This window comes from Corella eumyota, chromosome 7 (genome assembly GCF_963082875.1).
Source record: "Corella eumyota chromosome 7, kaCorEumy4.1, whole genome shotgun sequence".
Taxonomy (NCBI): Eukaryota; Metazoa; Chordata; class Ascidiacea; order Phlebobranchia; family Corellidae; genus Corella; species Corella eumyota.
In genome coordinates, this window is record NC_137496.1 from 9688476 (window position 1) to 9704052 (window position 15577).

General features: G+C 29.5%; 1 protein-coding gene across 3 annotated transcripts in view; it reads left to right on the top strand.

Annotated features, from left to right (window-relative positions):
• Positions 1–9465, top strand: part of LOC145759980 (putative E3 ubiquitin-protein ligase HERC1) — a 75891-nt gene extending 66426 nt beyond the window's left edge. For all 3 annotated transcript variants that reach the window (XM_082573838.1, XM_082573840.1, XM_082573841.1), the window contains 12 exons: positions 234–403; positions 920–1207; positions 1743–1860; positions 2409–2638; positions 3298–3374; positions 4060–4199; positions 4511–4623; positions 5817–5969; positions 6636–6769; positions 7511–7682; positions 8622–8713; positions 9095–9465. In XM_082573838.1, coding sequence (XP_082429964.1) covers positions 234–403; positions 920–1207; positions 1743–1860; positions 2409–2638; positions 3298–3374; positions 4060–4199; positions 4511–4623; positions 5817–5969; positions 6636–6769; positions 7511–7682; positions 8622–8713; positions 9095–9182 — 1775 coding nt within the window. In that variant the 3' untranslated portion in view covers positions 9183–9465. The remainder of the gene's footprint in view (positions 1–233; positions 404–919; positions 1208–1742; positions 1861–2408; positions 2639–3297; positions 3375–4059; positions 4200–4510; positions 4624–5816; positions 5970–6635; positions 6770–7510; positions 7683–8621; positions 8714–9094) is intronic.
• Positions 9466–15577: the final 6112 nt, after the last annotated feature.

A 15577-nucleotide genomic window follows, 5' to 3' on the forward strand; every position in this document is an offset into this window, starting at 1 on the left:
TAAGTTTAAGCCTTTATTTTGAAGGTTAAATTAATCATTATTATAAAGATTTAACCACTACATATGAAACCTTACATTTAAAGCTTTATTATTTGTAACCCTTTTTTTAACATTTAAGTCTTTTGTAATTAAACCCCTTATTCGACCCTTTAAGGGGTTAAGAAAGGGAATTTTTATTTAGTAATTTTTCTATAATTTAAATTTAAAAATTTTTTTTTTGAATTTTGACACAGATCGAGTTTGTGGCATTTCGGAAAACAGAAACTCCCCCAATCATCGCCCCCAAGTGGTTGCTGCTTTATCCTCATATTTTATTGATGATGTAGCTGTTGGAGCTGAACATGTGATTGCATTAACCTCTGAACAACTTGTTTTTACTTGGGGCTCAAACACAGATGGACAGGTAAACTTTTTTGGCTAAAATTTTTTCGATTTTATTTAGCCAAATTTTTTTTTTAGTTTTGTCAAAAAATTTTTACAATTTTTTTGTTTTTTTTAAGTCAAAAATTTATTTTGGTAAAATGTTTTTGGTAGTTTTATTGTAATTTTTCTTACTATAGCATACTAAATAGGGTATAAAAATATATTTGGCAGTGTGGTGTAGTACTCATGGTGTAGTACTAGAACACTTGCTACACTATATGCAGCAGTGGGTTCAATCCCCAGTGCTCTTATGCTATAACCTCCTTGAGTGAGGTGCTATAAACGGTATGAACTCCCGCTGAGCCAGCACTTAATCAGCAGCTTAATTATCGGGCAATTATAATTTATAATATCCCAAACTGCCACAGGCATCTCGAGACTGGGAGGGGTAACTGATGTTACTCTATGTTTAAGTCGCGCATTTGACTTTCCCACATCGAGGATAAAAATATATACAAAAAAGAAATTTAATTTTAAACTATTATAACTTTTTTAGCTTGGGCTTGGGAATACTAGCGCTGTACAGAAACCAACTTTAATCGATTCGTTGTCCGGGAAAAATATTCGTCAAATTTCAGCCGGAAGATCACACTCTGCAGTTTGGACTGCCGAGCCTCACTTGGAGAGCTTTCGATCTCTCGGATTGCCAGAGCAAATCCCGACACAGTTTGAACTTCTCGCTGATCATTCGATTGACGAGCTTCGTGATCGGATGTTGGTTCTTCAACAGTTTTCGGAGCTAGTCACAAACTCATGGACCCTAATTAACTTGAAGCCAACTTTGGTAAATTTTATTATTTGTATGACATATTTAAACTATAAAATCCTTAGTTTTACATTTTTAATGTGTATTATATACACTTGCTCTTACTACATGAGGTTTTAGGTTTGATTTCAGCGGGTTTCATGCTGTAGTGCTCTTAGGTAAGGTGATATAAATGGTAAGAACTCCTGCTAAGCCAAAAATTAGTTGACAGAATAATTTTGGGCAATTATAATCAATAATATTTCAAACTACCAAAGTCAACTTGAGAATGTTTTTTTTTGACCTAACATAAAGTAATATCATATACTCTGACTCAGTCTCGAGTTGCCTTTAGCAGTTTGGGATATTATATAGATTATAATTGCCTGGTAATTAAGCTGCTGATTAAGTGCTGGCTCAGCAAGAGTTTATACCATTTACAGCGCCTTACTCAAGGGTGCTACAACATGGAAGAAGTGGGAATTAAACCCACGACCTCATGTGGTGTAGCAAGTGTTCTTAACCACTACACCACGCTGCCGGTTAATTTTAATAAAATCTTGTTTTGAAACAGCAAAATGAGTTGGTATATCTCAATGATTTTACTGCTGGAAGAGTTGGTTTAATGAACGATTCTGTAAGAAGTTTGCTATTTTCCAGAGTGGCAAATTTACCAATGGTCCGGGCTTTGGGTATGTTTAAAATTTTTTTTCACAAAAGAGTTAAAAATAAATAATTATAGTTTCTTAAAATTTTAACAGCAAATTTAGTTCTATTTTACTTTACGGTTTTGCTAGTTTTAGAGTTTTTTTTGACAGTTTTGGATATTACTTGTAAAATATTATAGTGATTAGAACACTTGGCTTTACCACGTAATGTTTTTTTCCTAAAATGTTATACAGTTATTTTTGTATATATAAATTTATCCTCGATGTAAGAAGGTCAAAGGCGTGACCTTAACATAGAGTAACAACCGTTACCCTGACCCAATCTTAAGTTGCCTGTGACAGTTTAAGGTAATATAAAATATAATTGCCCGATAATTATGCTGCTGATTAAGTACTGGCTCAGCAAGAGTTTAAAATGTTTATAGCGCCTTACTTAAGGGCGCTACAGCATGAAAGCACTGGGGATCAAACCCAAGGACCTCGTGCAGTGTAGGAAGTGTTCTGACCACTACACCAAGGTTTTTCTAGGTAAATTTTTAATAAAATTTTTAATTTATTTTTGTAATTTATAGGTAAGACCATGGTACAAGGCAAAAACTATGGCCCACAAATAACAGTGCGTCGGTTGTACGTTCGCGGGAAAAAATACTCGCCAATTTTTACCCAAATTTCGCATCAAATTTTGAGGCAAAATCCGGCAGATTTATGTCTTCCAGCAAGAGCCTGGAAGGTAAAGTTGGTAGGAGAAGGAGCAGATGACGCTGGTGGAGTTTTTGATGACACTGTCACGGAAATGTGCCAGGTTCATTTAATTAAATTTTCTTAATGTTTCACTAACATTATTTGAAGTCTCGAGTTGCCTTTGGCAGTTTAAGATATTATTGATTATAATTATCTGATAAATTAGCGCCTGATTACATGCTGGCACAGCAGGAGTTTATAGCACCTTACTCAAGGGCGCTATAGCATAAGAGTAATGGGGTTTGAACCCATGACCTCATGTAGTGACACGCTGTCGTCTTTATTATCAAACTAAGTTAACATTATAAAAACAAAATCAATATTAAATACTATTTAATTAATATTCATTCATTTCGAACTCAAATATTAGTAGTGTAACTTTAACCAAAAATAAAAACATTTGGTATTAAACCATAAAATTTATATAGTAAAGCCAGGTATTCTATATAATATATATATAAAAAAACGCCTTTAATTTTAAACAAAAAATTTGCTCTAAATATTTTTAAAATTTGTTTAAAATTTTTGGTTTTGTAGAACATAAAATATATTTAATATTCTGCCAATTTTTTAAATAAATGCATTAATTTTTGTATTTAATATAGTTGATGATATACTGAATAAAAAAACTGCCATTTGTGGTGCATGGGTAAATTATTATGTGCAAATATTAGTTTAGAGTTGCAAAGATTTCAATTTATTTTATGTTTTTTTATTTAGGAACTGGAAAATGGAACGCTTAATCTTGTTATTCAAACCCCAAATTCTACAGCAGAAACTGGGCAATATCAAGACAGGTAGATAATATAAAGAAATTATAATGTAAAACAATGCAGCGTGGTGTAGTGGTAAGAACACTTGCTACACCACACTTGAGATCGTAGGTTCAATCCCCACTGATCTCATGCTGTAGCGCCCTTGAGTAAGGGCTATAAACGGTATGAACTCCTGCTGAGCCAGCACCTAATCAGCAGTATAATTATCAGGCAATTATAATCTATAATATCCCAAACTGCCACAGGCAACTCGAGACTGCGTCAGGGTAACTGATGTAACACTATGTTTAAGTCGTGCATTCGACTTTCCTACATCAAGGATAAAGATATATACAAAAAAAAATGTAAAATTTAAGTATAGGGTAAAATTCAGAAGCCTTCGAAATAAATAAAACTGCTGTTTGTGGTTTGCGTGTAAATTTTAAAGGCCTATATAAGTTGTAAATTTCAATCATATTACCACATTTAAAATGAACATTCAACTAGAATTTATAAAAAATGGTTTTGTAAAATATAGAATTTAAATTATTTTTGAAGTACTTGTCCTTTACGGTCCTTCCTAATTCTCTCTTGTACTTAACGGCCCTTGCTTATTTTTTTTCGTATTTTTTTGTCTTTGTTATATTTTTTTTGTATTTTGGAATCCTAGTTTTTTTTTAAAACTGTCAAGTACAAGTAATGTTAATTATTTATTATATTTTTTGAGGTTTGTTTTTAACCCTTCAATCAACTCTGAATCGATGTCAGAATCTTACAAATTTTTGGGAATATTATTCGGCGTTGCGATTCGCACCAAAAAACCTCTGGATCTTCACTTAGCACCTTTTATATGGAAACTAATTGCAGGTAAATTTTAATTTATTTTAAACTAAAGGTTAACTTTATGACCTAAACATAGAGTAACATTTGTTACCCTGACCCAGTCTCGAGTTGACTTTTGCAGTTTAGGATATTATTGATTAAAAGATTGCCTTGTAATTAAACTGGTAATTAAATATTGGCTTAGCATTAGTTGATACCATTTATGGCACCTTACTAAAGGGTGCTGTAACATGAAAGCAGTGGGGTTCGAACCCCAAACTTCAAGTAGTGAAGCCCATTTTCAAATTTTTATCTTTATCAACTACATTTTTTTAAAAAATTGTTAAATTTTTTAGGACTAAATATGACGGTGCAAGATATAGAAGAATGTGATGAACTGTTTGTTCAAATGTTGCATGCGATTCGTACAATCGACGAATCTGGTGTTGATCAACATAATTTTAGTGATGTAAGTTTTGTAAAGCGCATATTTTTAAAGGGTAACTGAATTTAATATTTTTAAAGGGAAACCGATTTAACTTTATTTAAAGGGGAACTGCATTTAATATTTTTTAAGGGGAACTGAATTTAATATTTTTAAAGGGAAACTGAATTTAATATTTTTAAAGGGAAACTGAATGTAATATTTTTAAAGGGGAACTGAATTTAATATTTTTAAAGGGGAACCGATTTAACTTTATTTAAGGGGAACTGAATTTTAATTTTTTTAAAGGGAAACTGAAATTAAAATTTTGAAGGAAAACTAATTTAACTTTATTTAAAGGGGAACTGAATTTAATATTTTTTAAAGGGGAACTGATTTAACTTTATTTAAAGGGGAACTGTTTTAACTTTATTTAAAGGGAAACTAATTTAACTTTATTTAAAGGGGAACTGTTTTAAACTTTATTTAAAGCAAACCGATTTAAACTTTATTTAAAAGCAAACCGATTTAAACTTTATTTAAAGCAAACCGATTTAAACTTTATTTAAAGGAGAATTGAATTTTAATTTTTTTAAAGGGTAACTGAATTCAATATATTTAAAGGGGGACTGAATTTAATATATTTAAAGGGGAATTGATTTAACTTTATTTAAAGGAAAACTAATTTAACTTTATTTAAAGGGGAACTAATTTAACTTTATTATTTAAAGGGGAACTAATTTAACTTTATTTAAAGGGTAACTAATTTAACTTTATTTAAAGTGGAACTAATTTTAACTTTATTTAAAGGAGAACTAATTTAACTTTATTTAAAAGGGAACTAATTTAACTTTATTTAAAGGGGAACTAATTTAACTTTAGTTAAAGGGTAACTGATTTAACTTTATTTAAAAAGGAACTAATTTAACTTTAATTAAAGGGGAGCTGTTTTAAACTTTATTTAAAGAGTAACTGATTTAACTTTATTTAAAAAGGAACTAATTTAACTTTATTTAAAGGGGAACTGAATTTAACTTTATTTAAAGGGAAACTAATTTAACTTTAGTTAAAGGGTAACTGATTTAACTTTATTTAAAAAGGAACTAATTTAACTTTAATTAAAGGGGAGCTGTTTTAAACTTTATTTAAAGGGGAACCAAACTTAAAATTTTACATGATAACCAAATTTAATAATTTTCTGAATTTTGTGAAGAAAATATAATTTACGATTTTTTTAGATAATTCCTTTGGAGAACTTCAAAGCACAAGGGTGGGACGGAAATTTTAGGTCAATTGTTTTAGGAGGAGACAGCATCCCTCTTACATTCCACAACAGAAAACTTTACGCTGAACAAGCTTTACAATTTCGACTTCATGAATTTAACAAACAGGTTTTTGTTATTTTTAATTTTTTGAAATTAAAAGGTATTCTCAGAAAATAATGGGGTAAAATGGGGGTTAATTTTTTTTTTGATTCATATTAATTTCTCAACAACCAAAATAATTTGTTTTTTGTTCAATGATGTAAATAAATCTTTTTTAAGTGTAATTAGCTGATAAATAATCTGCCAATTGGTATTTGGCTCAGCAGAAGTTTATACTATTTATGGAGCCTTACCTTAAGGATGCTACAACATAGAAGCAGTTGGAATCAGACCTGGTACCATAGGTAATAAAGTTAAGTGTTCTAACCACTACACACAGCTACATTAGCAGCGTGATGTAGTGGTCAGAACATTTGGCTTCACTACTTATGGTACTAGGTTTGATTCTAACTGCTTCCATGGTGTAGTGCTCATGAGTAAGGCACTATAAACAGTATAACTTCTGCTAAGTTAACACTTAATCAGCAACTTTTAGTTACCACTATCAGGAAATTATAAATCTATAGAATACAAAACTGCCAAATGCAACTTAAGACTGGGTCAGGGTAACTTATGTTACTCTATGTTTATTGTTTAGATCATGAAGTCAACCTTCCCACAATAAGGATAAATAAATGTAAAAAAATATAAAAAATATATATATATATATATAAAATGTGAAATTGTGTTTAGGTCGCATGGGTAAGAGAGGGAATGTCGAGAATTATTGCACTTCCACTTTTAACTTTGTTGACTTCATCAAGATTGGAACAACTAGTTTGTGGAGTTCCAGACGTGGATTTTAATGTCTTAAAAACTAACATGAGGTAAAAACTTAACCTGTATTTGCCCATATAACCTAAAACCATTTAACTAAATAGACTTGTTTACAAAAACTAAAATTTTTTACTAAACAATTTTTTACTAAAAAAAAAAATTTTACTAAAAATTTGGGTCAAAATTATTTTGAAAAATTTAAAGGGGATTTCCCAGAGGGTTGGGGTATAATGGGGGAATAGTGTTTTTTGGCAAAATAGCATTTTTCCGTGGAATTGTTTTTGTGATATTCAAGTTGGTTAGGTTTGATTCTCACTGTTTTTTTTCGCTTTTGAGCCCAAAGTTTACAGATAGCTTGAACACACAAAAGGTTTCAAGTTTGACCCACGCTATTGGTGTTTAAGGCCAGCGTTTACAGATAGCTTAACAGCACACCCTTTCTTAATAAAATATAAAACCTATTACTTTAAGGTGATATTTTTTCCACATTAATTTATTCTTTGGGCTGGTCAATTTTATGACCTAAACATAAGAGTAACACCAGTTTCTCTGGCCCAGTCTTAAGTTGACTTTTGCAGTTTGGAATATTATAGATAATAGTTGTCTAATAATTGAGCTGCTGATTAAGTGCTGGCTCATCAGGAGTTTATGCTGTTTATAGCAACTTACTCAAGGGCGCTACAGCATAAGAGCATTTGGATCAAACCCAGTACCTAATGTAGCGAAGCCAAGTGTTCTAACTACTACACCACACTGCTGGCATTTTTAAAACAATGTAAATAATTGTGCAGATGTAGGGAGACAAATGAAGATTCGGAGTTGATTAGTTGGTTGTGGAAGACTTTGGAGGATCTGGATAACGAGGAAAGAGTCTTGTTTCTCAAATTTGTTTCCGGAAGATCAAGACTACCTGCTTGCGCCGCTGACATGCCTCAACGATTTCAAGTTATGAAGATTGACCGGGTTAGTTGTTTTACAATAATTTTTTTAATTAGATTTTATTTTTTAATTTAAATATGAGATCATGTGTATTTTGCGCTTTTTTAAATTTGTTAATGTAATAAAATGTGGTAACTGTAAAAGTATCAAGAACAATATATATATTAATATCAAATTTTTTTTATGTATTTATTTAAACTCGATCTGGATAGGTCGAATGTGCGTCCTAAACAAAGAGTAACATCAATTACTCCTACCCAGTCTTGAATTGCCTTTGGCAGAAATCTATTGCCTTTGGCTAAAATCTATTTATTATAATTTCCTGATAATTAATCTGCAGGTTTTTTTTTGGCAAGGCAGGAGTTAATACTGTTCATAGTGCCTTACTAAAGGGCGCTACCACATTAGAGAGTGAAAATTAAACCTAGGACCTTATGTCGTGAAGACAAGTGTTCTGACAACAAACCACGTTGCCGGTCAATAACCTAAAAATGCTGAAATAGAAATTTAAAAACTAGTTAATTTAGCCCTGAATAATAAGTTAGTGTTAAAAACCGGCAGCATGGTGTAGTGGTAAGAAACACTTGCTACACCACATGAGGTCGTGGGTACAATCCCCACTGCTCTCATGCTGTAGCGCCCATGAATAAGGCACTATAAACGGTATGAACTCCTGCTGAGTCTGCACTTAATCAGCAGCATAATTATCGAGCAATTATAATCTCTATAATATTCCAAACTGCCACAGGCAACTCAAGACTGGGTTGGAGTAACTGATGTTACTCTATGTTTAAGTTGTGCATTCGACCTTTCCACATCAAGAATAAAAATATATCTTGCCTTACCTTTTTCTTGGTTTTCGCATTTCTTTTATTTTTAAATTTTAGCCTTTTTTGTTTTTTTTGATGCTACTTTGAACCGTTTACTGTTTTTATTAAAGAAATGTATTATTAATATTTTTAGCCTGTCGATAGTCTACCAACTAGCCAGACTTGTTTTTTCCAGCTCCGACTTCCTCCTTATTCTAGTCAGCAAGTTATGGCTGAAAGGTTGAGGTAATTACCGTTAGTGAATCAATTTTTTAAATATTTTTAAAAACTTTTTATTTATACAAATATTTCATAAAATTTGTATATTTTTGGAAAATTTTTCCTTTACATTTGGGTTTACCCCAACCCAGTCTAGAATTGACTATGTCAGTTTGGGATATTATTGATTATAATTGCCCAATAATTAATCTGCTATCGTATTTTGGCTCTGTAAAAAGTCATACTATTTAAAGCACCTTATTTAAGTGTTTTACAGCATGTAAGCAGTGGGGATTAAACCCAGAACCTCACGTTTAAAGCCAAGTGTTTTAACTAACGCAAAATCACACAAATAGCAGTTTTTAATATTTTTTATAATAATATAATAAAATTTAAATTTTTATATAGGTACGCAATACGGCATTGTCGTTCTATAGATATGGACAATTACATGTTGTTACGTAATACTGACGACGAAGAAGACACTGAAATTTAATTAATTTTTTAGAAATTAATCTAAATTTAGTTTAAAAAAAAAACGTTTTTTTGTTATTTTTTTGGAAAATAATATTAATTTTTTTTATGCGTATAATAACATGTTGAACTTGTATTATTTACTCAGTATTGTTTTTGAATTTAGGGTGTTTTTTATTATACTTAAATTGCACGTTATAGGAAAATGTATACATTATTATTTAGACTTTATTTTATTTACTATATTTATTTTAGATTTTTAAGTTGGTGAAATTTGCTTATATAATAAAAAAAGGTCTATTTTATTTAAATCAAATGTAAAATAGTTAAACATTATAAGCAGCATGGTATATTGGTTCGTACACTTGGATTGGCAACACTTAGTTTATTCTTTGATCTTCACTGCCTACATTTAAAATATTTGGAATATTTATTGAATGAAAAAAAGGTCTTTAAAATGATTAATTTTTTTTTTGTTTTTGACTTCAGGATTTGTGGTTCAGATCCCACGAACCATTCTAAATAAAAAAGGTGTTAATTCACTTAATCTTGAAGATTGAATCCTACTAATGTCATTTTAGTTAAAAGAACATATAATAAAAGTGTAACCTTACATTTGATGTACCCTAATATATGTAGTTGTCATCAGACTCATTTGGTGGCCTAAAGCGTTGGTCGAAAAACTGTGACTTTAACAGTTTTTTGTTTAATTTTGTATGTTAGTTAGGCCAGTCCTTGATTTTTAATAAAAGTGTCAGAACAGATTTAAATATTAATATTTTTGAAAAATACTTTGTAAACACGTTTATTGAACCAGTGCGGTTTTAACAGAACACTTATTTTTCGGTTTCAATTTTTTTTTAAATTTGTATACATTATCATTGGCCAAAAATGTCACGTGATCTAATTAAAACAAAAATTTAAATTTGTTCTACTGAAATTTTTTGCTAAATGTTTTATTATCTTGAATGTTAGTTAGGCCAATGCGCGTCTAATAAAATATAAAATTTTAAGTTTTGAGATTTTATTAATTTTTAATAAAAGTGTCATAATTTTTATGAATATTAATATTTTCAAAAAAAGTTTTGTAAAAACGTTAAATGGACCTGTGCAGTTCTAACAGAACAATTATTTTTCGATTTAAAATTTTTTTATTTTTTTTTTAAATTTATATGCAATAGCAATGGCCAAAAATATCACGTGACCTAGGTTCAAGAATATTACAACTATGAATTTAGTTACATTTTGTTTATTAACAGATTTAATAAGCCCAACTATTACAGTAATTATAGTTCTAATAAATTCTTTTAATAAATTTGGTGACTTTTAGTTTGGTTTCTACTTGTAACATCCAATTATATTTACAGGTTTTTATTTATTATTAGATTTTTCATTAAAATCAGTTTTAATAATAATTTTAAGAATACAAATTAGTTTATAAGTATAAATAATACATAACTTAGCTATAGGGTGATCATAATCAACAATTAAGAAAACAAAAAATTTTGCAAATAGAATTATATGATTACAAGCAGGATAAAAGCTCCATGCGAAGATTGAGATAGTTATGCCAGGTTTGTGGATACAATCGAACATAGCGAGCACTTATAGATTGAGGAAAATTGTTTAACTTGTAACCATTTCTATCTCCGTTACTAAGAAATACCTTTAAAAAAAAGGTTTAATTTGATAAACACCAAAATATTAAAGGATTTTGCGATATGAAGGTCTGTTTACACGACAGGTCCAAAGTTGCACGCCATATAAACAGGTCCTAATTATGGTTCGAAATCTTAGATTTCGAAACATATTGTTATTGTCCGTATATTTATTATTATTATGGTTCGAAATCTTAGATTTCGAAACATATTGTTATTGTCCGTATATTTATTTTTATTCTTACTAATCCGAATTTTGAAATCGAATAACTTTTGATTTTGTGTATATTAATTTTTTAAATTTTAGTATGTTGTTTATTATCATATTGTGTTTCAATCCTCCTATTTTGATAATTTAAATATTATTAATTAGTAATTAATAGGTGTTTGTTTATTAAAATTTAGAGATCGTTATTAAGTTTTCAAATTTTGGTCAGTTATATATCATAATATTAATACTTCGAAAATAGATTAAAAATTTAATTTTTGTTTGTTTATTATATTTAAATTCTTGTTTGTTTATTAAAAATTAAAGTTTGATATTAAGCATTCAAAATTTAATATAATGTATTTTATGATATTAGTAATCAAAATACATGTTTAAAAGATAATTTTTGGTTGTTTATTTTATTTAAATGCTTGTTTATTTATTAAAAATCAAAAATCAATTTTAGGAATTTAAAATTTAGTATAATGTATATCATGATATTAACAACAAAAAACTGGGTTGAAAAATTAATTTTATTTGTATAATATATTTAAATGATTGTTTGTTTATTAAAAATCAAAGATATGTTATGTTCTTAGTTAAGGTGTATGCATATTTTTTTTTATTTATAAAAATTTATGCTAAAAATAATCAAATAATTTCAAACCATATTTTATTTTGTGTTTTTACCAGCTTGACTTAAAACAGTGAGGTATATAGCTGTCAAGTATAATATTTAACGCAATGACATTAAAGTAGCTCTTATTTAAAATAATAATTATCAATATTTAACTTTTAAACCTTGAATTGTCGCGGGTTGTTAATCGCTTTCCATTTAAATTGATGTTAAAAACAACGAAAATTTAAGCTCACCACATCATTTTCATTATTTTGAATAAACTGCATATTTGATGAACTGGGCCCATAAGATATCTTAAAGCTGGTGATCCAAGCAGGACCATAGTAATCACCTTGTGTCACAACTCCTGTCACTTGAGTTGATGTCTTGAGATCAATTTGAATCCATTCCCAAACTCTGACTATTAATTAAAGTAGAACAAAGTTAATGTTTATTTTCCACAAATTACAGAAGTTGTAAAACTTTATTATAAGATAGAAAATAATTCCAACAACTCACTTTGTTTAGGTATCCAACCATAGGTATGAGCATCCAACCTGGCAAAATGTGGTGGGGTGGCGCTAGAATAAGAACTAGCTGTGATGTCACTATCCGGTATTCTGCCATCTTTTAATCCAAGCCCACATGCACTAACTATAAATATATATAAACAATTATTTTTTTTTAGATTCTTAATAAAACAAAATTAACCAAATTATTTATTATGCCAGCTTTTATTTAAAACAGCATGTGACTTTTTGATTTTTAAATCTCTTTTAAAGCAGAAAGGTCAAGTTGAATTATGTTTTTTATTAAGATACAAATGTTGTTTATTTAAACTATTAGTTGGGATTTTTGTTATTAAATTTTACAATGTAAAAACTGCAAAAAATTTAATCTACTGGTAAAAAAATAATTTAAACTATCTAGTATTAAATAGGTGGGATTTTCCAAGTTTTTGAAAGCTTAAAAAATTTGCAAGGACCATTAAATTTTTACCATTTAAGAGTGGTTGTATACCAAAATTTTATAAATATAACAATTAATAAAACAAAATATTATATTACAGGTAATCAACATATTAACAGGAAGTTTAAACCTTATTTTTTACCGACAGCGTTTAATATAAATTATAAACTGATTTTTTGTTTAAAATATAATGGAGATTAGTGGACAATATAGATAAAGTCTAATGAATCTCATTTCCTTGGGATAAATATTATTTTCAATTAAAACTAAAATAATACAATAATAACTTTAAAAATACCACTCTATATAAAAACAATGTTATGTTTTTAATTGAGTAGTTAAAATACCTTTTATTTTGGAAAGGATCTTTTCTATCTCCAACACGATTTCCCCATCGCAAGAACACTCTCCAGTAGCCCCAACTGACCCCTTTGGACCTATGGGTCCAATCTTACCCCCCAAACCTTGCTTACCCCTAGGACCAGGCCCTCCTATTGGTCCAATTTTACCCCTGGGACCTATGGGTCCATTCAAACCCCTTCCTGGCACACCTTTTGGGCCAGGACTCCCTATTGGACCAATTACGCCCATGAGGCCAATCACCCCTTGCTCACCTTTCGGGCCAGGCTCCCCCATTGACCCCATTTCACCCTTGGGACCTATGGGGCCAATCTCACCCCCCAAACCTTGCTCACCCTTTTTGCCAGCTGGCCCAAGCTTGCCCGGCCTCCCTTGCTCTGCTGACCTCATAAAAGCGGGGCCATTGGGGATCATGGTTAAACAAACTTTTGTTTTTACAGATGCAGCTAAGCACAACCACAAACACAAAATCAATATTATTTTTAAACTCATTTTAACACCAATCTATTTTATTCTAAACCAAGTCAAATTAAACATTAACAAGCTAGTTTTAGTTGAGTTTTATTTTTTATTACAAATGATATATTGTTAAATTTAAGTTTATTTAAGATTAAGTTTTATTTATTAAATTCTTGCAATTTTAAATTTTTGTTTAAGTTATTAACTTAAATCACTTGTAGTTTTACAGCCCTTGCCAAACACTCTTGTACGTTGACTTTCTTTTATTGAGAATAAAGAAATAGTTTCATGACATTTTAACCCCTTTATTTAAACCCCTACACTTGAACCCCTTTCATTTAAACCCCTAACAGTTGAATCCCTTACATCTGAGCCCCAAACATTTGAACCCCTTACATCTGAACCACTTTATCTAACCCCTTATCTTTAACCTCCTTTTATTTTAACCCTTCAAAATGGAACTCCTTACATTTGAACACCTTCATCTAAATCACTTTTATTTAAACCCCTTTATTTAAACCATTTTCATTTGAACACCTAACATCTGAACTCCAATGTAAGAGGTTCAAATGAAAGGGGGTCAGTAGTGCTTATAAATGTTAAAACACATAAGAAAAGGCAATCTAAAAATATAAAAAAAATTTGTTGAACTTAAGTTACACCTAGCTTGCTCTTTGTGGTTTTGTTTATTATTTAAAGTTGATGCCCTTAGGTCATATTCACTTAAGTTATGATTTAATTTTATTAAATATTTTGCTGGAAAAATCAATTTTTTGTACAAGTTTAACCAGGTTTGTCAAAAACAAAAAAAAAACAACAACAAATAAAATTCTGTCAAGTTCATCAACATACTATTAACTATCTAAAAATAAACCTAATCATGAAAATACTTATAAAAATTTTCAAGATTCAAATAAAACCACAAACTGCTACAGATCCAATTATTAGAATAAATACCCCAACATAAATCTAACTAAAGTTCCACGAAACAAACAAACCGCTTAAAATTGATTTACTTTAATTGTGTTATAGCTAAAACCAATCAACAAATTATTTATCAGATATTGTAATAACACTAACGACATCTACCTTATAAGGAATCAAAAGCCCAGTGTTGCCGTGAAATAAAAATTTGAATTTGTTGCATCCCACATGATTGCACACAACAACGTTGCCAATAGCAACATCACTGACCTCACCACTACATAGCACAATCTTAACAATGGTAGTTACACCAAGTATATAAAAAACTACTATTAGGCAGTCTTTTTATATAAAAAGTAAAGCAAATATTAAAATTAAACCAAAAGTTATCTTAAAATTTTTTAAATTAATTGCATAATTGTTTGAATTTAAATTATATACTATTAAACTTACAAAAACGAATGTAATTTAAACAGTAACCCACTAACCTTAAAAGCGTTAAAATTTTACAAGCAAAACTAAAAACATTTTGCCATAATTGTAACAGTTCCAACAGCTAACTCAGCAGGTGAACCTACAAAAACCTCAATTAATCAAACATTATATTCATTAAACAATTAAAATTGTGAAGCAAATGAGGCATTAAAACCAGTCCCTTGAAAGGATTGTAAACTATCGAGTGACCCAAAAAATTAGCATTTTACTAAAATAAAAAAAACAATTTTACAAAATACCTCCAAAAGTTGCAATCCTGCCAATCCTGGATGCAGGGACTTTTCTCTCTTTAAATTGATCATTTAATCTCACATATTTATCTTTCTTCTCCGTTGGTTGAGAGCTTTTTCGCGTCCTTTGTACTTTAGCTAACATCTTCTCCGTGTGTTTGCATCTTAAACCTTCATAAAGAATTAGGTTTAATATACTAGGTACTAAGTTAATGATCTTGCTATATAATTGTTTTTGGTTATTTACCAACTTAAGAAAAACTTAAAACAGTGAGGTTTATAACCGTAAATATAATATTTAATGTAATGATATTGAAGTAGCTTTTATTAAAGATAGTAATCTAAGTTTTAAAACTTTTAATATATTAGAACAAAAGTTATTCTAACTCGAACTCAAATTCCAAAAATTTATATTTTATTTTTAATTAATAAACAAGCATTTAAATATGATAAACAAACAAAAATTATTTTTTAATTTGTTTTTTAACTACTTGT